At 36.9% G+C, this 27505-nt stretch overlaps 1 protein-coding gene across 5 annotated transcripts in view; it reads right to left on the bottom strand.

The window, feature by feature from the left end:
* USP37 (ubiquitin specific peptidase 37) overlaps positions 1-27505 on the bottom strand; it is a 95238-nt gene that overhangs the window by 59044 nt on the left and 8689 nt on the right. For all 5 annotated transcript variants that reach the window (XM_019445979.2, XM_019445974.2, XM_019445975.2 and 2 more), the window contains 7 exons: positions 25937-26154; positions 22185-22356; positions 17636-17733; positions 14637-14815; positions 14206-14283; positions 6349-6446; positions 4953-5037 (listed from right to left, as the gene is read on the bottom strand). In XM_019445979.2, the coding sequence (XP_019301524.1) occupies positions 4953-5037; positions 6349-6446; positions 14206-14283; positions 14637-14815; positions 17636-17733; positions 22185-22356; positions 25937-26092 (866 nt within the window). In that variant the 5' untranslated portion in view covers positions 26093-26154. The remainder of the gene's footprint in view (positions 1-4952; positions 5038-6348; positions 6447-14205; positions 14284-14636; positions 14816-17635; positions 17734-22184; positions 22357-25936; positions 26155-27505) is intronic.

Genomic DNA, 27505 nt, shown 5'->3' with positions numbered 1-27505 from the left:
AAGCCTCTCAAATTTAATATCCTATTATTTTCTGGTTATACCAAAAAATAAACAACCAGCAAATTATTTTACCTCTTACAAAAAAGCATTTATACTTTAAAAATGGGTTGAGATGGGATTCCCTCCTTCTTAAAAATATTTCTAGAGGTACTAAAAAACTTACATTTACAAAACAGTTGATAAAAATATTCCTCTGGATTGTACAAGAAGGGAGACAGGGACCACTGATAAGACATGGTAATGATACTAATACAGACTTGGCTTCTTTCTCTCCTGCTTCATCAGAGGCTGGACTCTCATTTTTATTTTCTCCATTTTCTGCAGGTAAGTCTTTTGTTTCTTGGTTAGCCACTTCAGCCTGTTTTCCCTTTGCTGCACTTTTGTCTGAAGACTTATCCTTTCCTCCCTCTTTGGCTTCGTTTCCACTTTTGCAGAAGCAGGTTTCTCCTCCTTTGCTGCCCCCAGTGTGAAGCTGACCTTCCTCTGGGCATCATGGCAGTGGGCCATGGCACACCGAGAGCCTTCGTGAAGCTGGGCTGCCTGGCCACTGTGCTATTAATTTTATAAGTCTATAATTTAAGGTCACAGAAATATTTTCCTATTATTTTCTCCGAAAAGTCTTAACTCTTATTTTCTTCCTATTTAGGTCTTTAATCTGCCTAGACTTTTTTTTTTTTTTTTTAAGGATTTTAAGTAATCTCTACACCCAATGTGGGACTTTAACTCACAGACTCCAAGATCAAGGGTCACATGCTCTACTGACTGAGCCAGCAAGGTGCCCCTACCCTAAAATCTATCATTACCTTTCCATCAGTTGTATCTCTTACGATGCATTCCTAAACACTGTAGTTTGAATAATGCAAGGTGTATTTGTTTCCATCCTTTGGCTCTCAACCTTTTTTCATCTTTATGTTGTAGTTGTTTCTTTTAAATAGTATATAGATTATTTTTCTTCCTTTAATATCCAGTCTTTTTTAACAACAGTTAAAACAGTTTGTATTTATATTTAATGTCATGACTGATTCGGACTAATAACTTTTAATTTCCATATGCTAATTCTATCACCTGTGTCAGTATTTATTAACTTTTCTCCTCCATAAAGGCTGAATTTTCCTGCTTTTTTGTATGCCTAGTAAGTTTTCTTTGGTGCCAGACACTAAGAATTTTTTAAGAGAGAAAGAGCATGTGTGAGTGGGGTAAGCGGGGCTTGGTAGGGAGAGAGGGAGAGACTCTTAAGGAGGCTCTGTGCCCAGTGCAGAGCCCAATATGGGGCTCGATCTCACGACCCTGAGATCATGACCCAAGCCAAAATCAAGAATCAGAATGTCACCCAGGTGCCCCTGGATATTTTTGGTTTTTATAAACATTCTTGAATTTTGCTCTGGGATGTAATTAGGTTACCTGGAAACAGTAAGATCTTTTTGGGTCTTGTTTTTAAGGTTTGTTATGTGTGAACAGAGCAGCAATTAGTCCAGGGATGGTTTTCCTCACAAATGAGGCAAGGCCTTTCTTAGCACGCACACTGCTGCTATCAGAAACAGGAACTACCTCTAACTTTAGATGAACTCCAAGTATTATTCCCTTAGATGCTTGGGGTGATTCTTTCCTAGGCCTTGGCTAGTTTCCTCACCTGAAAAATTGATCAGCAGTCAACTGAATACTCAAGGGGAACCCTCTGCAGATCTCTGCAATTCTTTCTCTGTGCAGCTATCTTCTCTGCTCGTCTGCTCTGTGAATTCCTGATGTCTTGACTTCCCAGGACTCCTAGCTTCATTTCCTCAACTGAGGAAGAGCACAGGGCTCTGACTGGTTCCCCCTCCTTGTGTGGCAGCCTGAGAACTTTCTCCACGAAGCAAGGTAGGGCAGTCATAAGGCTAACTTCATTTGTTTCCCAACTTTCATGGATCACTGTCTTTCACTGCCTCATGTCCAATGTCATGTCCATACTGTTTCATATATTTTGCCCAGGTTCTCAGTTGTTTCATGACAGAAGGCAAATCTGGTCCCTATAACTCCATCTTGGCCAGAAGCAGAAGTCATCTTTAACTTTTTATTATGTATAACTTAAGTTCTCAAAAGGAACTTAAAATGTTTTAATTTCCCTATATTCTTCCCCACTCTATTTCTCTTTAGTGTCTAAAATTTTATTAATTTTTTGCTTTCAATCCTATTGTCGCCTCATTTTATAAAAACTACCGAACTGTATTTAGATGTACAGAATAACCCTGAAAGGATATTAGCAATAGTATTTGCCTCTGGAAAGATAAAATAAACAACTAGGAATTAGAAAAGAAAGGGAGATTTACTTTTCACTGTTTGCACCCTGTAACTTCTGGAGTTTCTATATACATTTAGCATACAAATGAATAAATTTTAAAAGTATTTAGATTTTTAAATATGGTTTTATAATTTTTTGCTCAGGTATTTATTTTCACTCCTTCAATTTGCTTCTTGCTGAATTGTCTCTGTATATCTAAAAACAGCATTACTTGTCTGCATTTTTTTTTAATGTTTTTAAATTGTATTTATTTTGAGAGAGAGTGCGAGTGTGCACAAGTCAGGGAGGGGCAGAGAGAGAGGTAGAGAGAATCCCAAGCAGGCTCTGCACTGTTAGTGCAGAGCCCAACACGGAGCTCAATCTCACAAACTGTGACATCATGACCTGAGGCGAAATCAAGAGTTGGGCTCTTAACCAGCCAAGCCACCCAGTTGCCCCACCTGCATTCTTGAATTATAATTTAGCTGGGTAGAGAATTCTTTGATGCTATTACTCCAGTGTCTTCTGTTTCTATTGTTACTAATGTCCATCTCCTTTCCTTTTATAAATGATGTAATTCCTTCAAGTAGCGTTTAAAATTTCATCTACAATGTAGATTTTTTTTTTTCAGTGTCTGCTCTTTGGCATTTGTTGAAGCTTTTCAACATGTGGACTTTCATCACTTTCATCCATACTTCTTTGGCAAATTCCTTGTCTTTATTTTCCTCAGTCTTTTTTTCTCCAAAATGCTACTGAGATGTGGAGGATAGACCAATGGAGCCCAACACAAGTCTCTTCATTTGATTTACATTTACCACCTTCTTTCTGTGCTGCATTCCACAATCCCACATTCTTGACATGTTTAATAGCTGCCTCACTGTGGGCCTTTAATCTGCATGGGACTTTATGTTAGAGATTCAGAATTCTTGCCCCAGTGCAAGCAACACTAAAACAGACACCAATCACTAAAATTCCCATTTCTGTGTATTTGATCTCTGCTCAGAGAGCATCAGGCAAGCAGCACATTTTTGGTTCCAAACCCAGGTAGTGCTACAAAAGTGTTTTGCCTTGGTTTATTAGCACAGAAAGCAGTTCTAGATATGTAGCTTCATATAACAAACCAAGTTCTGGCCTGGAATTATGTTCAGTTCCCAATCCCATGCTGGTTTTGAAGACCCAGACCTAAATACTTGACTCTAATCTGTGTTTTCCATGTGCCCATGGCTTCAGCCTATTTACTCAGTATTAGTTTTTTTCTCAATGATTTGGAAATTTTCACCTCATCGTTGAATTGCAGCTTTGCCTTAAAAATGTTTTTTCCTTCAGTCATTCCTATGTGTAGTAAATATACACATTCTATTATCTTGAGAAGAAACTTGTACTATAATTAATTTAGGATTTTTAAAAACTTGGATTCTTTTAGGATTCTTCTAATAAGCAAAAATATGTCTCTCTTTTAAATTCAAATAACTTAGTTATCACTGTAGTTATAAAGTGTCTGAAATAACCACCCAAGGCTGAATATACCTAAAGATACAGGATCAAATTCTTTACTTCACCTCATTTTATCAAATAATCAAAAAAATTTTTTACCACTTTGAATTAAATTCTACTAAAAAAACCCAAAATGTCACTTAATAGGTCATCATATAGCATGTCTATTATATACCACCATTACCCACTACCCTTACCTTTTACATTTACCACTGCCCCTCCAGGCTACATTCCAAGATAGTGCTTTCTTGACAAGCACTTACCAGTTGTCTAATATATTTATGTTCAGTAAATCTCAAAAAAAAAAAAAATTTTCAATCTGTATAGGATCAGCAATTAAGTTTCTGACTAGTCTTTCCCAGTAAAAAATACTAACGTGCAACTTGTTTTTTAAAGAAAATGTCCTAACTTTTGGTAGTAGCTTAATACACAGGCAACGAAGGCAATTTAAAAACGTCTGAGGAGGCACCTGGGTGACTCTTGATTTCGCCTGAGGTCATGATCTCACTGCTTACTAGTGAGTTCAAGCCCCCTGTCAGGCTCTGCCTCTGTGCTGACAGCGCAGAGCCTGCTTAGGATTCTCTCTCCCTCTCTCTGCCCCTCCCCTGCATGTGTGCTCTCTCTTTCATAAATAAATAAGTAAAAAGCCTAAGGAGAGATCTTGATATGTTCATCACTAGGGATGATGGAAAATACACTGGTCAAGAATCTGATCACATAGTCACCACCTGTGGCCTCAGCACATTTATTCATTTGTTGAAAACATTAAAAAAAAAAAAAAAAAAAAAGCATCTGAAAACTAAAACATTTCCAGTTTTTAAAATAATTTTTTAAAAATTTATTTATTTATTTTGAGAGAGAGACAGAGAGAGAGTATGCGAGTGCACACACATGCATGAGAGGGAGAGAGAACCCAAGCAGGCTCCATGCGGTCAGCACAGAGTCTGATGTGGGGCTGGAGCTCATGAACCATGAGATCATGACCCGAGCCAAAATCAAGAGTCAGATGCTCAACCAACTGAGCCACACAGGCGCCCCTCCAGAATACTTTCTAACTAAAATATCGTGAGTCATGATTCTCAGCAATTTTGTTATTTTAAATTAGGATATTCACTTAAGACCTCACAGCCTAAACCATCATTCAGTATTCTGAAAATGAGAGCTCTTCAAGTTCTTCACGAAGCATAGAGCCAACGCATACCTGTCTAGGTTAGTGCTACCAGAAGAGTAGTCCTTGGATCCAGCTCTGCTGCCATAAAACGATGATGACTGTAAAGGTAAAAGCCCTAAAAAAATGAAAAAAACAGGGAAATGTTAATTCCTAAATCAGCCAAATTCATTTAATAATAAAATTACGCATTAGGCCTGTTTATATTTAACTGTTTCTCCCCCTTTCTTTGCATCGAAGTAGTATATATGCATGTTAAAAGATCAAACACTGCAGAAAGGTTATAATACCAAGAATTCTCTCCTGCCCTAAAATTTTGCTTCTAATTTCTGACCAGTTTTAAAACTTAGTTTTCCTCATTTCCTTCATAATGCTAGATAATGTTTCTACTATTTCTTGCTTTATTCATTATAAGTAATATCTCCCTGTTATGAAAAATTGGCAATTTCTCCTTTACATCACTCGTTCTTGTTCTCTTCTCTCCAAGTATTGGTTGTGTTAACTTTACTTTTACTGATTAACTCTGTAACTTTAACACACTTAAAACTTCTACATTTTGTTCCATGAACCTTATCACTTGACTACTTCATTCCTTCTCTCTCCTCCTCTTCCCCATCAACTTTTCTAAGACACACCTTAACTTCAACATTGTCAAGGTTTATTACATCTTTAAGCATTGTTTCCTAACTATAGGTTGATTATAAAAGCTGAAAACCAGTAAGTGGATGTTACAAAATATATTATTATTTCAGAGGTAAGAATTATATTGGAGATACTTCTTTCTGTAGGAGTCCAATGTCATAACCCTGAACCACTAAAAAAAAAAGAACATTCCTGAAGTCCTGATCAAATGAATTCTCTTAAACTCAACACCTGGCCATATTTTAGCTTGCTTCAATTTAATTTCCAGTTGACATAATATTCAAATCAACACCACATAGCTGATTCTCTAAGGAGTTGAGAGGATCAGAGAGATATTAAATGTGGGAAACACTGACAACAATTCGTGGACAGCGTAACTTTTAGTTTTTGTAAAATGGGGTACAAGCTGAGCTTAAACAACTGCTTCAGGCAGTAATTCCAAGACCTTCTGGAACTTGTAACAAGCAGCAACACTGATAAAATTCAGTTTCAACCACTTTAACTCCTTGAATTCATTCTATGGTTCAGGTACTTTGACAACGAAAAAGCTTAACTGTAGGCAGTGAAATAGGGAAGAAGGTAAAGGTTAGAGTCTTTCTTAAAAGAATAAAAATCCCTTATATCTAATACTTTCGCCAAGTACTGGATACAAATTGGCACCTGATAACTAGCACTGAATCATGCACCGAATAATGTAGAGATACGTCCCAGTATAGGTTTTTATTTCTAGTATAATACGGTATGTCATATAATAAATTAGCATTTTATATGAAGACCAAATACTTACCTGATGTTCTATTCTCTTCCGACTGTTTCAAACTCAGCTGCTTCTCTCTACTGCTGGTTAAATACTTTCTGGAGGGATCTGTCATAGCCTTGTTGTTCCTACAGTTAATAATTTAATTCAGTGTGTGTATATATATATATATATCCATATATATATCCATATAGATATAAAAACATACTTCTTAATTTTAAATACTTATCATTTCAGAAAATTTACATTTCACACACAGGTCAAAATTTCTTAAGTGGCATTTCCCCCATCTATTATTCCCAAATACCTAAACCTTTCCAGTGGAGTGGGTTCAGTTGGAGATATGCTCATGCTTTGATTAAAAGTACTAATTTTAGGAGATCCATCATGCATAAAGCCTGTAGCACATAACACAGATGGCTCTACCCAGATTCCCTCTGACCCGGTTTTTGTGTCTTCTCTTCCACACCAATTTAGGTTATGTTTTTGACAGCCAGTACCTAGGGTTCTTTTTCACAGGTTAACCTCAAGCTACTAGAGATAATTTGCTTGCACTTTGAGAGACACAAGTAAGGTCAAGAAGCCAAGCTCCCTTGCTTGGATGAGAGAACAACTTTAAGGTGAATTTTATGTAACAGGTTTTCTCTCTGGAATTAGGATGAAGCCTAACCTCTGCTTGATTTTTGTATGAGACCACACTCAAGCTTCATTTCCTGCACTCACTGACTTGCTTTCCCTACTCCCCTCCTGGTATCCCCTGGGAGTACTTTCTTAATAAATAACTTGAGCACAAATCTCCATTTCAGCGTCTGCTTCTGGAGAACTTGATCAACAACAGCTAGTTCTAGAAATGGGCCTAGGAAGCACACCCCTAAGGCCAACATTCTGGAACTGAACCACTTGTTTGGCAATGGCAACAGAAATCCCACTGCTGGTGATAATACCTCTGGGACCCTATCAACTATAATTATTAAGATTTTCATTTGTAGTGAATTGGGATGGGATAAACTAGAAAAGAATATGGCTCATGCAATATCTCTAGCATTTGAGAAATATGGTAGATTACACAATGGATCTTACTGGGGTTATAGAAACATTCTAAAACTAGATTAAGGTGATGGTTGCACAACTCAATACAATCACCCAAAATTATTGAATTGCACATTTAAAATAAGTGAATTTTAGAATATGCAAATTGTATTTCAATAGTTTTTAAAAATGTGTCCCAAATCATTCCTTTCCTTGTACCCAAATCCCCCATCAAGAAATGCAGTCTATTTTCCCATGCCTTAATGGGGCTGGCTTTGCGATTTCCTTTTCCTAAAAGAATGCAACAGACACAACAGTGTATAAGTCCTAAGGCTAAAGGCACCTTGCAAATTTACACTCACTCTCTTGGAATCCTGACACTGCTATGTGAATGACTCCAGACTAACTTGCTAGATGATGAAAGACACATGGCCCAATCACCCTCTTTACCCAACCAGTAGGAAGCCAATGGCAATCATGAGCGAGGCCATTCTGGACCAACTAACCACTAGCTGCCTCAGCAAGTGACCATGGATGCATGAGAAAATGAGAGTACCCAGAGACAATCGGCCAATTCTGGCCCAGATAAAGTAGAATCACTTAAGTCACCATCAACTCACAGGCAATAATAGTTACTATTTTAAGTCACTAAGTTTTGGAGTGGTTTGCTATATAGCAACAGATAACTGATCCAAGTGATATGGAATAGTAATCATAAAGACTATGGAATTGGTTGGCTGTTGCTATGAGTACTGATCTGCTCAAGAGAAAAAACAATAGAGTCAGTTGAGCCATTGAGCCAATTACCAACTTAAGACACCATGTAGAATTGCTCACCCAAAGAGAATTGCAGCCTGCATCTTTAGGATTTGAGAGCAAGACCATGCTGTCTGCAGCAAAAAAAGTATACATTACTTATAAAGTATCACACACTACTCCTGGCATGTTACTAATGCCTGGAAGAGACCCTTGAAGTCATCAGACCAGAAAGTTACAGCAGCAATCCATCATAAAGTGGAAGTAATTTATCTAGGATGAGTTCTAAGCAAGCAGGAATAGATAAGAGGAATAGGCCTATGAGTACTCTCTATAACCAACCTGGCCTGATTCACAGACAGATCATCTGCTATCTTGGTACAGGATAAAAATGAACTGTTGCTGCACTATAGACCCATTAGGGTACTGCCCCAAAACAGAGTGGTGAGAGGAAATCCTCCATGGTGCAGAGTTTGAGAGGCACACTTCTTTATCCACTGTGTGTGGAAAAAAAAGTGGGCCATGATTTCCGGGACAGCAGCAAATAGTTTGGATGGATAGTAAGAAGCCAGCAAGTAGCAAGCCTGGAAGATCAGGGAGAATGATTTATGGAAGAAGTATACGAACAGCCATACAGAAGTGTGTACAAACAGTGGGGATCTGTTTATTAATGCACACCAGAGAGCTCCACTAAAGAGACATTAAACATGATTGTTTAATCATGTTTAAACAATGGTTTAAAGGGGAACTTTTTCAACCGTGGGGACAGTAAGAGTCCCATTTAATCTAAAGCTATGGTTGCTACTCATCTTGGGCTCCTCATGTTGGCAGAGGATCAGGCAAAGAAAAGAACTGCTATACTAACAGGGGTAACTGACTTTGGTTTTGTTTTGTTTTGTTTTGTTTTGTTTTTTGAGAGGGAGAGTGCGCGAGAGCGGGTACACACATGAATGAACGGGGGAGGGGCACAGAGAGGGAGAGAGAATCTCAAGCTAGCTCCACACTATCAGTGCAGAGCCCGATGTGGGGCTCAAACTCATCAACGGTGAGATCACGACCTGAGCTGAAATCAAGAGTTTGACGCTTGACCGACTGAGCCACCCAAATGCCCCGACTCTGATTACTATAAGGAGGCAGGGTTGATACTATACAATGAGGACATGAAGAATATCTTTGGAATAAAGGGGATTTACTAGGGAATTTCTTAATGCTGTCACGTTCAGTTTTAACTACGAATGGGCAATTTTTGCACCCATGGACTGCACAAGTACATAGTGACCAGGGGCTCATCCCCAGAGGGATGAGGACTTTAGTCATACCACTAGGCAAATCACCAAGACCAGCAGAAGTATTAGTGGAGAATGCAGCAAGTCTAGAATGGATAGCAGAAGAAAAAGATGACAATACCAGTTATAGCCTCAAGGCTATTTATAGCAATAAGGACAAATAGCAGCTCGTCCCTCTAACCCTCTTTTGTAAGATTTTCACCCAGAAATTGAGTAGCATCAATGTGAAGAATCTGTGATACCATGGAATGAACTTAATAGTTCTGCTCCATCAGAGCCCCTCAGATCCCTTTTTATACTTTTCACACATCCCAGTTGTGTGTTTTCAACAGCCAGCACCTGCAGTTCTTTTTCAGAGAACTGCCTTTGGGCTACTTAAAATATTTTGCCCATCGGGGCAGAGCCACAGAACCAAAGGCTGTGCAGTATGGGAACATGAAAGCCCATCTTCCTTGCTTCAAGTTGGAACAGGCCCAGAGACCCTGCTGGATCAAGATAAAGTCTACTCTCTGTGGGACTTTTCGCTAAGATCACACCCCTGGGTGGCTTCCTCTCCTTCCCTGTCCTATTTCCTCACTCTGGTCTGTCCTATAAGCACCTTCTTAACAAGTCACTTATACAAGTGTAGTAACCTAGAGTCTCCTAGGAAACCCAAACTCCATACAATCTGACTGTGATGTGTTTAAAAGTATTATTAGCCCAAAACAAAGATCAGAAATTTAGGGCTCACTACACAGAATTCTAAGTAGAAAAAGTGAGATGTCCCACAAGTACAGTGAATATGGTGAACTGACATGCAACAGTCCATTAAAACCACCTTTTGGTGTATCTGTCCTGTAAAAGCCAAAAAACAAAAAAACTACATTTCCTAGTTAGTGTTCAGGATGGGAATTAAGATAAATTACATGTAATTGTGTAAGATCTGAAAAGTGGAAGTAAGGCAGAGGTAATGTGTTCTGCTCCTTGTGATGACAAACATCATTTTAGAGGCATCCGGTTTTTCTGTAGAGATTTCTAATCGTGGCAATGGCAGCATGGTCCCAGAGGTGACAGCTTCCAGTGCAGCTATTAGCTTCAGCAACAGCCAGGGGCATCTTTGGTAACCTGATCCGGGGGCATAGCTCTTAAAATCATTCTGAAAGCTTAACCTAAAGCTTATCTTTTCAGCTCTCCTAACGATTCTGTAAGTCTGTTAATACTCTCTGAAGGCAAATACCTTTGTGTATATAAACTAGCTGAAATGAATTTTGTTCCCTACAACTAGACACTGAATACACAAATTTTGTTACTAGAAGTGTGGTACTACCCTAACAAACCTAAAATATATAGCACTAGCTACAGTTGGAAGGTGGAGGGTCAGGACACAGGTATTACAGACTGGAAAGCTGGTGAATACTACTGCTACATCTCAGCAAAATGTTCATAAAACTGTTACTGTAATGTCTTCGTATCAAACCTATAACTCTAAGCCAAAAGACTGAGACGATAAGAATACTGGTCTGTGTTTCAGCATGGTCCTATTCAAGACAGGTTAAACCAGGCAAGGGGCTAGCCAGCTTATAATCAGGGATGAAAAGGAATATAGCCCTCTGTGCCAATGGCCTAGAATTGAAATCGTCTAGTAATTTGAGACCATATGGAACCAAAAAAATCCAATTGCTTTTGATTGTCAAACTGAGGCAATGATAGAAGGTTAACTAAGGAAATAAATTTATGAAAAAAACAACTTGATGTTACTATTAGGAGAAACTGGGTGAAGGGTATACAGGAACATTCTATATTGCTTTTGCAACTTTTCTGTAAATCTAAAATTATTTCAAAACCTAAAAAAAAATTTTTAATGTTTTATTTATTTTTGAGAGAGAAAGAGAGTAAGTTGAGCAGGGCAGGGACAAAGACAGAGAGGGAGACACAGAATCCGAAGCAGGCTCCAGGCTCTGAGTTGTCAGCACAGAGCCAGACACGGGGCTCGAACCCATGAACTGTGACATCATGACCTGAGCCAAAGTCGGACACTTAACCGACTGAGCCACCCAGGTGCCCCTTCACTTTTTTTTTTTTAATGTTTATTTATTTTTGAGAGAGGGAGAGAGAGGCAGGACAGGGGCAGAGAGAGGGAGACACAGAATCTGAAGCAGGCAGGCTCCAGGCTCTGAGCTGTCAGCACAGAGCCCAACGCGGGGCTTGACCCTATGAACCACGAGATCATGACCTGAGCCAAAGTCAAATGCTCAACTGACTGAGCCACCCAGGCACCCCACAACTCTTGATTTCAGCTCAGGTCATGATCTCATGGTTCATGGATTCGAGTCCCACGCTGGACTCTGTGCTGCTGATGTGAGCCTATTTGGGATTCTCTCTCTGTCCCTCCCTTCCTTGAGGATGCTCTCTCTCTAATAAACATTAAAAAACAACAACAACAAAACCAAACAACAAAAATATTGGCCCAAATTCTTTCTCAAGTCTATAAAATCCTTGTTCTATATTTAAATAAACTTTTGGACTTCTAAAACTCCTAGGTTTCTGGACACTTCTACACTTGATCTTCACCAAAAGGCTGAGAAGCAATGATTTCTGGATACTTCTAACTCCCAGAACTTTTATCAGCATGAAGCAGGCTACAAAAGCTGCACAGCCCCAAGAAAGAACACAGTCTTCAAAACCCATTTCAGCTATGGCCTTGAAAGATAAAAGACAAAGGAAATCTATTAGGGGGCAAAATCAGGAGTCAAATGAAGTACAATGAGGGAGTTTCTCCCAAAGGACAGAACACAGACTGCTTGCTACATGGGCTAAACTGCCTTCACTGTCTTCATACCTTCAGCCTACCAAGATTTTTTTGCTGCTGTAGAGCAGTGACTCCTTCAGTTTCCTATTCTTGTCTTTTCTAAATAGAAATTTTTATTGTGGTTATAACTATGCCAGCAATGTATGATAATACATGTATAGACTTGGGAGTGGGGAATACAGGTTAACTTGCCTTTTATTTTTTTAGGTATCAGATCATGAGGCACATGGTCCAAGGCACACTTAGACATTATGGAGAGAAATGCACATCACCCAGAGATCCTGGGCTCTGAACTGGATACAATGACTAAATGTATGCAAAGAATGATGAATAGGTATATTTCTATGGCTAGAGAGGTAAACTACAGCAGACTATTAACTGTCCCCAAATAATCATTGTACACTTCTGCCATAATAGTATAATTTGGGCTAGGCTAAGCATATTTCCCAGAGTTCCTCATAATTTGGTATAACCATATGACCAAATTCTGGCCAATGTGCACAGAAGTGGTGTGTGCGATTTCCGGCCTAAAGGAAAGCAGTATGCCTTCCCTTTGTTCTTTTCTCCATTCCCATCAACAGGATTGCAGACATGAGAGTGGAGGCTGAAGCATCTATCTTGGTTCACAAAAAGAAAGCTATTTATTAAGAATTGTAGACCAACAAGATAGAAGGAAGCTGAGTCTATGGTGATTGTAGTTTCAGATGCCACACCAGTCCTATATCACCTACCCAGTTTTCCATCTGTTATAGCAACAGAACCAAGACCCCAATAAATATATAAAGTTTCTTTAGCTTTTTCTCAACTCTCTTCTGCTGACCCTTGACCTTGAGTATCAGTTAATTGATTATCAACTGATTTCTGTCAAGGTATTAATTGGCCATTTGCAATGATGTGGACGGAGCTAGACACTATTACGCTAAGCAAAATAAGTCAGTCAAAGAAAGACAAATACCATATGATTTTACTTGTATGTGGAATTTAAGAAACAAAACAAATGATCTAGGGGGAAAAAAAGAGAGAAAACAAAAAACAAACTTTAAAAAAAAATTTTTTTTTTAATGTTTATTTTTGAGATAGAGACAGAGTGTAAGTAGGGGAGGGGCAGAGAGAGAGAGAAAGACACAGAATCTGAAGAGGCTCCAGGTTCTGAGCCGTCAGCACAGAGCCCGACGCGGGGCTCGAACTCACAAACTGCAAGATCATGACCTGAGCCAAAGTCGGCCACTTAACCGACTGAGCCACCCAGGCACCCATTCTTAACTATAGAGAACAAACTGATGGTTACCAGAGGAGAGGTAGGTCGATGGATTAAACAGGTGATAGGGATTAAGGAGTGCACTTGTGATAAGCGCCGGGTGTTGTACTGCTAAATTGTACACCTGAAACTGACATTACACTGTATGTTAACTAACTGGAATTTAAATAAAAACTTTTTAAAAAGGCACTAATTGAAGTATTTCATTAATTGTGTAATAACTATTCTCCCCCAAACAACAAAAAATAAACAAAAACCCTCCATGATGAGGAAGAGACTGTGAGCTGGTGACTGTCCTGTTGCAGGTCTATTCTCTTTTGTTGAAGCCAGAAAATACCTCTAAAAAACTGAAGCTCCTTGCCTAGACCCTATGTCAGGTTCACATCCTTTTACTCCCAGGCTAACTTTTCACATGAATAGGATTAAAAAAAAAAAAAAAAAATCACAGATAAAGGGAAGGAAAGAATTCACACCAAAAAAAGAAGCCAACAAGAAACATCTGTTTAGAGTTCTTCAATCTTATTCTTCCTCTAAGTATTGCAGATAATAAAAAAGGCTAGGATGGGAGAAGGGCAATGATCAAAGCAACAGCAATGGCCAAATACTCTATGGAGTCTATAATCTACTGTCACCAAAATACTTTAAATTCTGTTCTATCTTTAGAATTCTCATAATCTGAACACCTCTCCCCCAATCTTCCTTAGCGACCGTAATTACCAATATATAAGAAACACTGATCTAGTGCCTTAAGTGTTCTTTAAGCAACTTACGATGATGAATCATTTTCCTTAGGGTAATCTTCATTCAACTCTGAGCCAGATGATAGCATTCTTTTCCTCTTTTCAGTCCTGTAGAGGACAAAGAAAAAAAGTTATTTAAAAAAGTCATAATTCATACCATTAGGAAATATAAACCAACATATTCAAGGACAGGAACTATGACTACTACTGCTTAATTCTCTAAACCACATTTTAATTAATATACTATACATCTGCATGCTCAGTATGTGTCACTGATGTAAATCATAAAAAGCCAACACTAATTACCTACTAAAATAAATATATGCTCTATATGTTCTTTTTCTAACATATTTTACTCACTGGACAATCTCTTTTTTCTCAAAGTCCCTGTCTTTCTAAAAGGCCTAAAAGACATTTATAAACAGGCACAGCTAATGACTAAGAAAAAAAGTCTTTCATACCGATTTTCTAATGACCCTGATCTAAGAGGTGTTGATGTAGATGTCAAAGAGGGAATTGTTCGGGTGACAGCTATTCCACTTCCTGCTGCAGTCTTAATTGATCCTCTACCTGGATTACCAAGAACTTTTCGAAATGGAATATCATCTTTAGTTTCCAAACTTCCTCTTTTTGAAGGTGTCTGTAGGAATAAAGTTTAACATAGCTAAGTATTCAAATTAATTGGCATGCTTTTAGATCATATTCTCACATGGAAAACTTTTTAAATTTTTTTAAAGTTTATTTCTTTTGGGGGGAGAGGGGGAGTGTCGCACAAGTGGCGGAGGAGCAGAGAAAGAGAGAGACAGAATCTGAAGCAGGCTCCAGGCTCTGAGTGGTCAGCACAGAGCCCTATGCGGGGCTTGAACTTACAAAGCGTGAGATCATGACCTGAGCTGAAGTCAAACGCTTAACCAATGAGCCACCCAGGCACCCCTCATACGGAAAATTTTTATGAAAATAATTCACAACTAGAAACCCATCTCCAGAGAGTCGAGCCTAATTGGCTTGGAGTGAGGCGCATTCACCAGTAGGCTTTTTTGAAGCACTCTAGCTGATTCTAATGTGGAGTCTGCATCAGAAATTGAACTTGACACTCATTTTCTTCTAGCACTCCCATCAACTTAAAATTTCCACACTATAACTGGAGGCAGAAAGGAATTTGCTTTGAATACCAGACTTAAAAAAAAAAGACTCAGATACATAAGATGTGATTCTAGTGATTAGCATGAAAATAAATCTTCAGAGAAAAACATTCAATGATTATGATCATGTGACATAAGTATGAGAAAAAGAAGCAATGATGATATTTCGTTGCCATAACTTAAATACCAAGTCACAAATGCCTCATATGACTTTTGAGGGGTTCTAGTCTGGAGGAATCAATGAAACAAATACATCATGATGGGGAGAATGAGAGTGAGACAAGAGTCCACTGGCAGAAGATCACTCGAAGAGTCTACCCTAAAAATATAGCAAGAACATTCAAAGTGAATACAACAATTTAAACATCTTAGTTGGGAAGTAGTGCTTTTGGCCAGCATTCTGCCAGATAAGTTTTACAACTAGATTAAAAGCAATGTAATTTCTCTATGGAAGAAATTTCTAATTTTTTTCTTTCTACAGAATTACATACAATCTTAGGATAGGAAAGAAAAAAATCTCTGAGATCATCTGAATGAACAATTTTAAAAAGTTAGAATTTATTTTCAAATGGGTGATACATTCTTAAGACTCAAAAATCAAAATACTAATATAAAAGCCATACACTAAGAAGTCTCCTTATCATCCACTGCCATCCATCCAGTTCTTCCGCTTGCCATTCTCTTATCCTCTATAAGTATTCTTCTTTATGTAAATGCAAACCAACTTCATTCTTTTTGTTACACAAATGGTAGTATACTATACAGTATACATATGTATACTGTTTTGCATTTTTTAACCCTTTTGACCATGACTCTACTTAGAAATATTTTACATCATAAACTATTATACATACATAAAATGACAATAGAAATTTCAGAAATCAATACTTATCCTATGTATAATACTTCCTCTATTATTTTCTATTTTGTTCCTTTTTTATTTAATGCTAGTTATGACCCATAAAATTGATTTTACAATCCCACTGACAGGAATCATTACTTGTGAGAGTATAAATATTTGTTTCTGCTACGTATGTTAACATTTACATATTTAAGTATTCTAACAGTTTGAATTTCTATCTATATGTGAATCTCCAAATAATTATGCTAAATGAAAAAGACAAAAAATATATACACTGATTCCACTTATATAAAACTCTAGAAAATGCAAACTAATCTACAGCAACAAAAAACAAACCAGTTATGGTTTAGGGGATAGATGCCAGAGAGAAATCAGGAAGGAAGGATTACCAAGAGGGATGAGGAAACTTTTAAGGGTTATGGCTTATGTTCACTTGGTTGATTATGGTGATGATTTTATAGGTATATACCTAAGTCAAAACGTGTCAAGTTGTACACCTCAAATATGTGCATTTATAGCATGTCAATCATATTTCAGTTAAAATGTAAAGAAAAAAAACCACCCATAACCTATTAAAAAAACTAACAAAAATAAAATCTCACTGCTTAGTCCAGCAAATGGACTAAGTAATCACCTCTCCCAGCCAAACAGAACTCATCAATTTACTTACAGAATAGTTCAAAGCTTTTCTTTATGTCTGGTTTCCATTTATGAGATAAATTTTAAAAGACATAGGACTCCTAAGTTGTAATAGTACACAGCAAGACTCATGGCTATCTGAATGTTTATGAAACAAAAACTACTTAAAAAGTAAATAGAGAACCTCAACAAAGCAGGTTGGTATCATATAGTATAGGGGAAAAGTTCATAATGCAGAACAAACTCAAAAGACGTCACAGAAGTAATAGCAACAAATATTTATAGGATTGTTAGTATATGGTACCATGAGCTAAGCACTTTTACAGGACTATCTCACAGCAACCCTTAAAATACTACTTCTGTCTCAATTTTACCGATGGGGAGTAAGGTTCAGGATACTCAAGGAACTTCTCCAATGACCCAGGACTAGTAAGCAGCAGCACCAAATCTCAAACCTACATCTAATACCAAAGCTATGTTTGTAAAAACTACTCTTTGGGACACCTGGGTGGCTCAACTGGTTGAGTGTCCAATTCTTGATCTCAGCTCAGGTCTTGGTCTCAAGGTCATGAGTTTGAGCCCCACATTGGGCTCCACGCTGGACCCAGCCTACTTAAAAAAAATACATATATATTAAAAAAAAAAAAACACACTTTACTGTGGTTCACGATGACCATGAGACACAGAGCATAGGTCACATTGGGTTCAGTAAAACTACATGTAAGAAGGGGAATTTGTGATAAATTATGGAAAAAACTTGCATAATAATAGTTGATTTTAACTTTTTTTAAAAGCTAGAAAAGTCAAATGAACATACCTGATTGTCTGAGTAAGAAAGCTGCCTGTTGGTTTCCTTCTGTGAGGTCCTGCTGCCCAGAATAGCTCCAAAACTACCAGACCCCTGAGGTTTCATGGCTGGTGGGGGAAAAAATAAATGAATAAATCCCAAGTCATTTACTTTAATAAAGAGATTTACCATTATTACAGAATACTGAAAAAAAAAAAAAAAACAGAAGAAACATTAAAAAATCAAAGTGCTGGGGTGCCTGGGTGGCTCAGTGGGTTCAGCCTCTGACTCTTGATTTCAGCTCAGGTCATGATCTCATGAGTTTGTGGGTTTGAGCCCCAATACAGGCTCTGCCCACTGAGAGTGTGGGGCCTACTTGGGATTTTCTCTGTCTCTCCCCCTCTCTCTCTGCCCCTTCAGCATACTTTTTCTCTCTCAAATAAACTTAAAAAAAAAAATCAAAGAGCTTATCAACCGATTCTTTCTGAAAATATATCTGCTATATATAGTAGTTGAAATTCCAAGCTAGAGTCTCAAGGAAAAAATGAAATAACATGCAAAAATCTGGGAAGATGTAATAGAAAAATAAATTTAAAAAAAATCTTTTTTAACGTTTATTTTTGAGAGAGAGAGAAAGACAGAGTGTGAGTGGGGGAAGGCAGAGAGAGAGGGAGACACAGAATCTGAAACAGGCTCCCGGCTCTGAGCTGTCTGCATACAGCCTGACAAGGGGCTTGAACTCACGAACCATGAGATCATGACCTGAGCGACAGTTGGATGTTTAACTGACTGAGCTACCCAGGTGCCCCAAAAAATAAAATTTTAAATGCAAAATCAAAGTGCTATAAAGTCTCCTCTATAAATATTTGGTAATTAACACTACAGAAAAATTAGTCACTATGTGTCAATGGCATGAACACTGACACTGGATGCTAAGGAAACATGTTAGAACCAGTGACAGATATACTTCCAATAACCTATATACTCTATTAAGTTCAGCAAGCAGCATAAATGGTTTCTATTCCAAAGAAATCAGTACTAGCTTAAAATACATATGGTACTGGGGCACCTGGGTGGCTCAGCTGGTTAAGCATCTGACTTTGGCTCAGGTCATGATCTCACAGCTTGTGAGTTTGAGCCCTGCACTGGGCTCTGCCCTGGCAGTGTGGAGCCTGCTTGGGATTCTCTCTCTCTCCCTCTCTCTCTCTGCCCCTCCCCACTTGTGCTTGCTCTCTCTCAAAACAAACTTAAAAAAAAAAAAACCATGAAGGTACTGCAGAAGTGTGAATTTGTATATACTTTAGAAGTAGTTTATACTTCAATTTCCCACAGACAATCCTTTGAAATGTTTTAACTTTTAAAAAATGCAAATACTGAGCATTTGCATATCTTCTTGCATGAATAAAATTGTTTTTGTAGAAAAGGAATTCTAAGAACTTGTTAGAATAAGAATTGCTGGAGTAAAGGATGTACAGTTTTTGTTTTGTTATTTTTTGTAAGAGGGAAAGAGAAAGAGAGGGAGAGAGAAAGAGAGGGAGAGAGAAAGAGAGGGAAAGAGAGGGAGAGAGAGGGAGAGAGAGGGAGAGAGAGGGAGAGAGAGGGAGAGAGAGGGAGAGAGAGGGAGAGAGAGGGAGAGAGAGGGAGAGAGAGGGAGAGGGAGAGAGAAAATCCCAAGCAGGCTCTTTCCTTAGCACAGAGCCCAACGTGGGGCTCGATCCCACAACCCTGGTATCATGACCTGAGCTGAAATCAAGAGTCGGACCCTTAATGGGGCATTGGGTGGCTCAGTCAGTTAAGTATCCGACTTTGGCTCAGGTCATGATCTCACGGCTCATGGGTTTGAATCCCACACACGGCTCTGTGCTGACAGCTCAGAGCCTAGAGCCTGGAGCCTGTTTCGGATTCTGTGTCTCTCTCTCTCCGCCCCTCCCTCGCTTGTACTCTGTCTCTCTGTCTCTCTGTCTCTCTCAAAAGTAAATAAACGTCAAAAAAAAATATTAAAAAACAAAAAAAGAGTTGGACACATAACCAACTGAGCTACCTAGGGGCCCCAGGGAAGTGGTTTTAAACTAAATTGGTATTACCAGTTAATCCTCCAAAAAATATCTCTAAGTTCCTACCAAATATATGAAACTATCTTGTTCTCCTCATACTATTGCTGATGTGATACTAAGAACTTGAATTCAATTATTGGTGAAGTTGAGATTTTTTCATGTACAAGAGCCATCTGTTTATCTTCCTGAATTTCCTATATGCAGTTTCTACTACTCTACTGAATTGTCCTTCTCATACTGATTTGGAAAATAGGTCTTTGTTTATTAGCAACATTAACTCTGTCACTGTGGCTAATATTTTCATTGTTTTTTTTTTTTTTTTTTTTTTTTTACTCTTGCCTCAGAGATCATTTAAGTTTTTTACAGTCCATTATTAATCTTTTCCTTTACTGATTCTGTTTTTGTATCATAATCAGAAAGGTCTTTTCCATCTAGATATTATGTTAAAATCCAGTGTTCCCCTTTAATAACACTTTTATCATTTTACTTTTTTATATTCAAATCCTTGATCAATGTAAAATCTATTTAGATGAATGAAGTGAGATAGGGAGCCAGCTTTATTCTTCTTAAATGGTTAGTTATCTCATTTATAGATAACACGTCTATCAAATTTAGTCTTTTTTCCACTGATCTGAATTGCCACACATTATATATTAAATGTGCTATACTTTTCAAAGTATCTTTACACTCATTATCCTACTCTAGTCTCTGTAAAGTACATATTACTTTTGGGCAGCAAAGGCAACTAAAGTCAAAAGATTAAAATAACTTGTCCAAGAGCAGCACAAGACAATTCAACTCCACAGCCTGCTCCTTTTGACCTAATTACTAAGTGTCTCTCTTATACCAGTCATGCTTTCTATTTATGAGATTTTATTCTTTAAGACTTGAACTTAAGGTAATATAACCTTCATTTTAGAGATGAGAAACTGAAACTCAGTCGTTAAGTGACATATTGAAAACCACACAGGAAGTAAACAGAGGTAGGATTCAAACCCAAATCTGTTTAGGTCCAAAATTCACATTTCTCCACTATATCATGTTGTTCAGATTTAAATATGGATTTCCAGAGAGTCTATTGTGCTTTCCATTCCAATTTATTTAGAGACATGCTTTTCTTACACGTGTCAACTTTTAAAACAGTGGGTCAATTAACATGATGGGTACAATGAAATAAAACAAAAACAGAAAGGTATATAGACATAGTCCCTGACATATTCTAAAAATTTTAAACAGTATTCAATTCCTTGATTCTAAAATTCAACAGTTATTTAGTAAATTGACATAGCTCAGATTTGGTAACATGAACATATGAGTAGGTACTACATAGCAATCAATTTTTTAATTTTACAAGGAATATAGTGTATCAAATAGATATTAATTAAACACAAGCAAAGTAGCACTCCTACATCTTCACCTTCTAACATTTTTATGTGTCATATTTGAGTTAAAAAAAACCCAAAATTTGTCAACTATAAAATATTAGTAATGAAGTTTTGATGAGAATATAGTTGAACACTAATTGTAATAGTGGAAAACTCATTTTAAGCACTAGATTATTCCTTTAAAAATGTGTATAAATACATTTTTTAAATCAAAATATTTTAAATGAAAGGGATTAGGAAAGGGCAGGGGAACCTAATCATATTGTATGATTTTTGTATAGTACTTGCTATCTTCATAGCAAGAGTAAAACCTCAGAATAAGTCTCATGTAGAGAAACACGAATACCTAAGATTTGAATGACAAGGTAACTCTTCCCAATAGTTTCTCTCCTCCTTTGCTAGCCATAGTCTTTTGTAGAATCTTTAAGGTTTTCTACATATAGCTTCATATCATCTGAGAACAGATATAATTTTCTTTTCTTTTTAAAAAAACTTTTTTTTTTCTTTTAAAGTAAGCTCTACACCCAACATGGGGCTTGGAACTCATGACCCAGAGATCAAGACTCATACACGCTACAGTCTGAGCCAGCCAGGCACCCCTACTTCTTCCTTTCTAATTTGCATGCATTTCATTTCTTTTTCTTGCCCAAGTTCTTTTGCTAGAACTTCTAGTATTATGTTGGGCAGAAGTGGTGAGAGAAGGCATCCTTGCCTTGTTCCTTATCTTAAAGGAAAACCTTTCAGTTTCTCACTGCTGAGTATGTGAATTGTGTGTTTTTCATACATGGCCTTTTAGGTTGAGGTAGTTTCTACTCTTAGTTTGTTGAGTGTTTTTGTCATGAAAGGGTTTTGAATTTTATCAAAGCCTTTTTCTGCATGGAAAAGATCATGTTTTTTTTTTTCCCTTCATTCACTCTTGGTGTATTACATTGATTTTTCATATCCCAAACCATCCTTGCATTCCAGAAATAAATCCCACTTGGTCATGGTATATAACCCTTTTATTGTGCTGTAAAATTCAGTCTGGCAGTATTCTGCTGGGGATTTTTATATCAATATTCATCAGAGATACTAGTATACCATCTAGTAATATTCTTTTTTAATTGTTAATGGCAAACCCTGGGAAGATTTAGTGCTCACCTGTATGAAGTCTGTTTTGATGGACTGCATCTAGAAACAACCTCATTTCCTCTGCATCCTTACTTGGTACTTTGTCAATAGACAAGAAGCTATTATCTTGTAGAGTTAACATTAAGCGGCTTTGTTTCGCTCCACTTGGTCGAAGCACCACATTTTTAATGTTATGACTTAGCTAACCAACACAAAAGGAAAATTACATTATTATTAAAAATGCACAATAAAGTAAAATAAATTGTATAAGGAGCACTTTACTTCATACTTTCTAAGTTAGATTTCTTAAGTCTTTCCCATATTAATTTTAGGGTTTTTTTCCCACCAACCGAAAAGAGTTCCCATTTCTTGATACACTTAAAGATTTCACTTTCAGGAGAGGCAAACACCTACTATTAAAACTTATTTTACAAAGTAATCCTAGCATTCTTGATTTTATGACAGGGAATTGAATATTTTCACATATAGTTATAAAGCTATAAAAGCTAGTGAGTTAACAATTAACAGAGCCTAGGTGGATATACCAGCACTACTCTAGAAAGCCACATTATGTTAGAGGCTTTCTTTTTCTCTCTTCCTTTTCTTAAATAAAAGCTTATAAAATATCTGACAATTGGTTTAGGTAGCTGTAATGTAAAAGGATACATTAATCCAAACTATAATCTTCAAAAGAATTCCACCTCTCAAAAACATGGCAAAATAAAATTTACCAATTTGAGACGTCTTTTTTTTCTTTCAAATATATATTTTAAGATTTTATTTTTAAGTAATCTCTACACCAACATGGGGCTCAAACTTACAATCCTAAGATCAAGAGTTGCATGCTCTACTACTGAACCAGCCAGACACCCCCATCTTTCTTTTCTAATTATCTAAGCAGGTTCATTTAACTTTCTTTCAATCATGAAGATCATGAGTACTCTGGAAACCCTCGTAGCTTACTTCTTCCACTCCCCAGAATGGTCCAGTAATTTGTCCTATAATTTTCCAGACTCTGGATATGTGCTATGAAGTGATAACATTTATTTTCTCTTGGCTGAAATTTTTCCAAGACTAAATTAATAAGTCTTCCAGTTTATTACCTAAGTAATTCTTGCCAAATAGGCATCCTTATTCTCTAATGTTCTCCCTCAGCAGGCACATACAAAGGTTTCAAAAGCTGCCTTTTGCTGAAGATATACCCTTTGAATAGCAGAAAAATGTAATAGTATTTCATAATTTTTTAAAACTAGAATTGATCTTTGTCAATTTTTACATAAGATTAAAAATATAATTTTACCAGACTTCATTTATATTCAAATTTTAAATAATATATATATATACACACACACACACACAAATATATACACATAAAAGCTTCCTAATAGGTCTTAAACTCATGTCCTTCAGTAAAAATCCTATCATAAGGGGCACCTAAGTGGATCAGTCGGTTAGTGTCCGACTCTTGATTTCAGCTCAGGTCATCATCTCAGGGTTCGTGGCATCGAGCCCTGCATCAGACTCCTTGCTAACAACGCATAGCCTGCTTGGGATATTCATTCTCTCTCTCTCTCTCTCTCTCTCTCTCTCTCTCTCTGCCCACCCCCCACCTGCTCACACTCGCACACCCTCTCTCTCTCAAAATAAATAAAAACAATTCTATCATAGAACACAATAAACAGTTTCAGAGGCTTTAACTCTGAAATATTTAAACAAGGAGTTTAACATGCAAAAAAAGAGATCACTTAAAACCATTATTTTAGTCCACATACTACTTTTTAAAAATCAAAGTTAACTACAAAAGGGAAAAGTTTGTTCACTAACAAACAGGATGAGAATAATCTGAATTTGATGTCTCTAACAAGTGAAAATCCTATTAGCCCCGCAATTTTTGTTATTACCCATATGGTGAGGCCTTCCAGCTTTAAGCTGAAGTACTCTATTGAAGCCTTCCAGTACTCTATTGAGGCCTTCCAGACCTCTCTGCTGGAGCTCCAGTCCTGTTTACCTAATGCCTACTAGATACCAATATCTGAACGTCTGACGCCTACAACAACTCATCTCTCCCCTCCCCACCCCAGTTCTTCCCCTCTGCTCCCTACCAAGACATGAAAGGGACTACCATCCACTCAGAAATCTGGGAATCTCCCCAGGGTCTTTTCTTGCTTCTATTGACTTTTCCTTTGATTAGGACCTTCATTCCTCACTTAAACTCCCACAATGACCTCCCATATGTCTTTATTCTCCCACTATCTCTTGTAATAAACTCATCTGCCTAGCCCCTAAATGAATTTGAACTTGAGATTCTTGGCTTCTTAGAATCTAAGCTCCTCTTAGTATGACAAACAAGATACTTCAAGATCTGGTTTCTATCTAGCTCTTCAGCCTCTACTTCTGCTACTCATTCCTTACTGTCTGTTTATTTTAAAATACTTTTCTGGTTCCCTGAGTGTCGATTCACATTTGCATGTGTTTGTCCATGTATAGAAATCACCTCCGCCCTACCTCCACTTGTTTGGCAAACTCCTATTTACCATCTAAATGCTCAGGGCACAAACCATTCTCTTCTTTGTGTTACTTCAGTGTGTCTGGAATATTTTTACATCTGAAAATGTATTTGATTATGCTTAAGTTTGAGAAGAAAAACAACTCGTTCAGCTCTGTATTAATAGCCCTTAATACAGTATCCACCACATTAATCTGTAGGTGGTTAACAAATGAATGCTGAATGCAAATTGATCTAGAACTGAGATGAGGCCGGAATAACAAGCAGAATCTTCATGCTCCTAAAGACGTAAGTTTGCTTAAACATTTAAGTATTTACTCACTGCTAATTTGGGCTGAAAAACTGAATCTCCATTTGAAAAGGAATCATTTCATTGAGATGAACAATTAGTAGATATACATTTGTGGGAGAAACTACCACTGTTTCTATTACTCATGTTACCACCTCCAATCTATTTAAGAATATCTTTAATACACTAAATCATAAGCAATTTATTTTCACAGTTCAAAACCAAACAGGAATGGAAATTTTATCCCAGGTCTAGGGTTCTCAAGCATAATATTTCATAAATTATTATTCAATAGAGTACTTCAGCTTAAATGAATATTATACTTTTGTATTATGTAATTAACAAATACAGAATTTTAAAGTGCAGAAAATGTTAAGACATTATTTTCTTAAATTTAAATCATAACAAGATGAGTAATTCAGGATAAATAGTATAGAAGTGAAAACAAAATTTACTATTTTCTGCGGTGATGAAATAATGAAATTCTTCAAAAGTTTACAGCTAGAAGAAAACAGCTGTAAATATGACTTTGAATAATCATCCTTGAATGGTCCATACTATAACCTTTGGTAAGACTATTTGGGAAGTAGACATTTGGTTTTAGAAGATACTAATAAGTTCTCTTAGAAGCTAATACTAAATAGTGATGAATCTATCATTTTATGCTAAGGAAAAAAAAGGAATAACTAAAGTTATCCTAATGTGGTTTTCAGAATAGCTTAGAAATAGTATCCAAACCCAGTTCCTCTCAGCTTCCTCCCAGTTTTCTTTTCAATAATGGTGACTACTTCCCGCTCCTTATTCTACACCATCAACAATGCTGTTGAATAACTGATAAAAGATATACACAGAACTATCAGTGTCCTAGAAATAAAAAAGAAATATTAACCTAGGAGGAGGGCTACCACTATACTTACTATTGTACAGGGAAGCTACTCACTACAGGGTGTGAGTCAAGATCTATTCCACATCAAAATCTGGTAATACCTGAAATATCCTTGGAATTCCTCCAGTATTGTAGTGAACTACCAGGCTGACTTTATTCTCTTTTTCCACAATTTCAAAGGATCCTTCTTTCCATTTTGTAATTCCAGTCTGCATACTTCGAATTCTGATAGGACCGTGAATCTTCAGAGGAGACATACTTTCTTTAAAAATAAATTGCTTCTAGCCAAATTAAAAAGCAAAAATACACCTGACAGATTCTAAGGAAGAAAAATAAAATAGTAAGTTACAATTTATTAAGAGTGATTAAAATAAGAGTCACTTAAAAGACAGCATTTAATAAACCATCTTGTACGTCCTTTTCTCTGTTTCAGTAAACCACTTTTTATTAAGCAACCTCAAAGGCCTTGATTAGCTAGCTGGTAAGCAGAAGAAAGACAACTAAAGCAGTCACTGAGTTCAGTGACTGAGTCTACCTACATTTTATTTCTTCTCTACCACATTCCCTTCTTTGCCATGTGTCCGGTATCTGTGCCCTAGCAGTGCCTGAATTTTGCATCTGGCACCAGTAACAACCATATTGCTGCCACTAAAGGCATGTCAATCAGGAATACTAAATTGTCAATGTGACTGCTCACAGCAATATGACCAACTTTTATCATCCTTCATGAATGTGAAAGGGTCTTGAATTTCAAATGTAAGTAAAAAAAATATTTTCAGTCAGCTGACTCCATTTCTTAGAATGGAGTTCCTCTGAAAATATCAAATCATATCATAAAACAATTCCTTCTACCAATCAGTAGTCTAAGCATATCCACATGTATAGACATTAGATGAATAAAAAAATTGTAAGAATAATCAAATGAGTTTAACCTTCAGAATTATATTGAGAAAATAATTTATTCTTTAGGCAAAAGAAACACACACTAAAAACCTCTCTTCCTAAGAACCACCTACCATTTGTTTAATATTACCATAAAGCGGAAAGAATCTTTACCAATTTTATCTTTGACAAATACTCAAATTTCTGAAAGAACTTCTACTTAAAAATTGCTTACAGCAATAACAGAATATCTAAAACTTTCAAACTAGCTTACCAAATGTCAGCAAGTAAACACAACTGTAATAGTAAAGAATGTTAGTGTTATGTATTATCTACATGTATGTACACACATACACACAATCATCTAAAATTAAAACAAATTTTCTGTATACTGTTTTCAAATCTCTAAAAACATTGCTAATACAGATTCTTGCTTATAATTTAAGAAATTAAAAATCATCATACTTTGCCTAAACAACTCAACTGGAAAAGCTTAAAAAAAAAAAAAAAAGGCAGTATACAAAGGAAAAACACAGGAGACCTAGATTATCAGGAACCAGCTGTCACTAATTTATAACTTACCTTTCTAACCATTAGTTTTCTCAACTGTAAATAGGAATAGCAAATGCTATAGCTTTGCAAAACTAAATGAAATAACATACATTAGGCACTGAACAGACAAAAGCTTTAATATGAATGGAATTAGTGTGTACTTTCTGTATTTATTCCTTGCCCACAACACCTCTTTCTTGAAAGACTTCAGATAAATAAGCTGTTAAAAGGGGTCA

This window comes from Panthera pardus, unplaced genomic scaffold (assembly GCF_024362965.1).
Source record: "Panthera pardus isolate Hobbes unplaced genomic scaffold, ASM2436296v1 HiC_scaffold_10, whole genome shotgun sequence".
NCBI lineage: Eukaryota > Metazoa > Chordata > Mammalia > Carnivora > Felidae > Panthera > Panthera pardus.
This window is presented reverse-complemented; position numbering and strand designations above follow the sequence as displayed.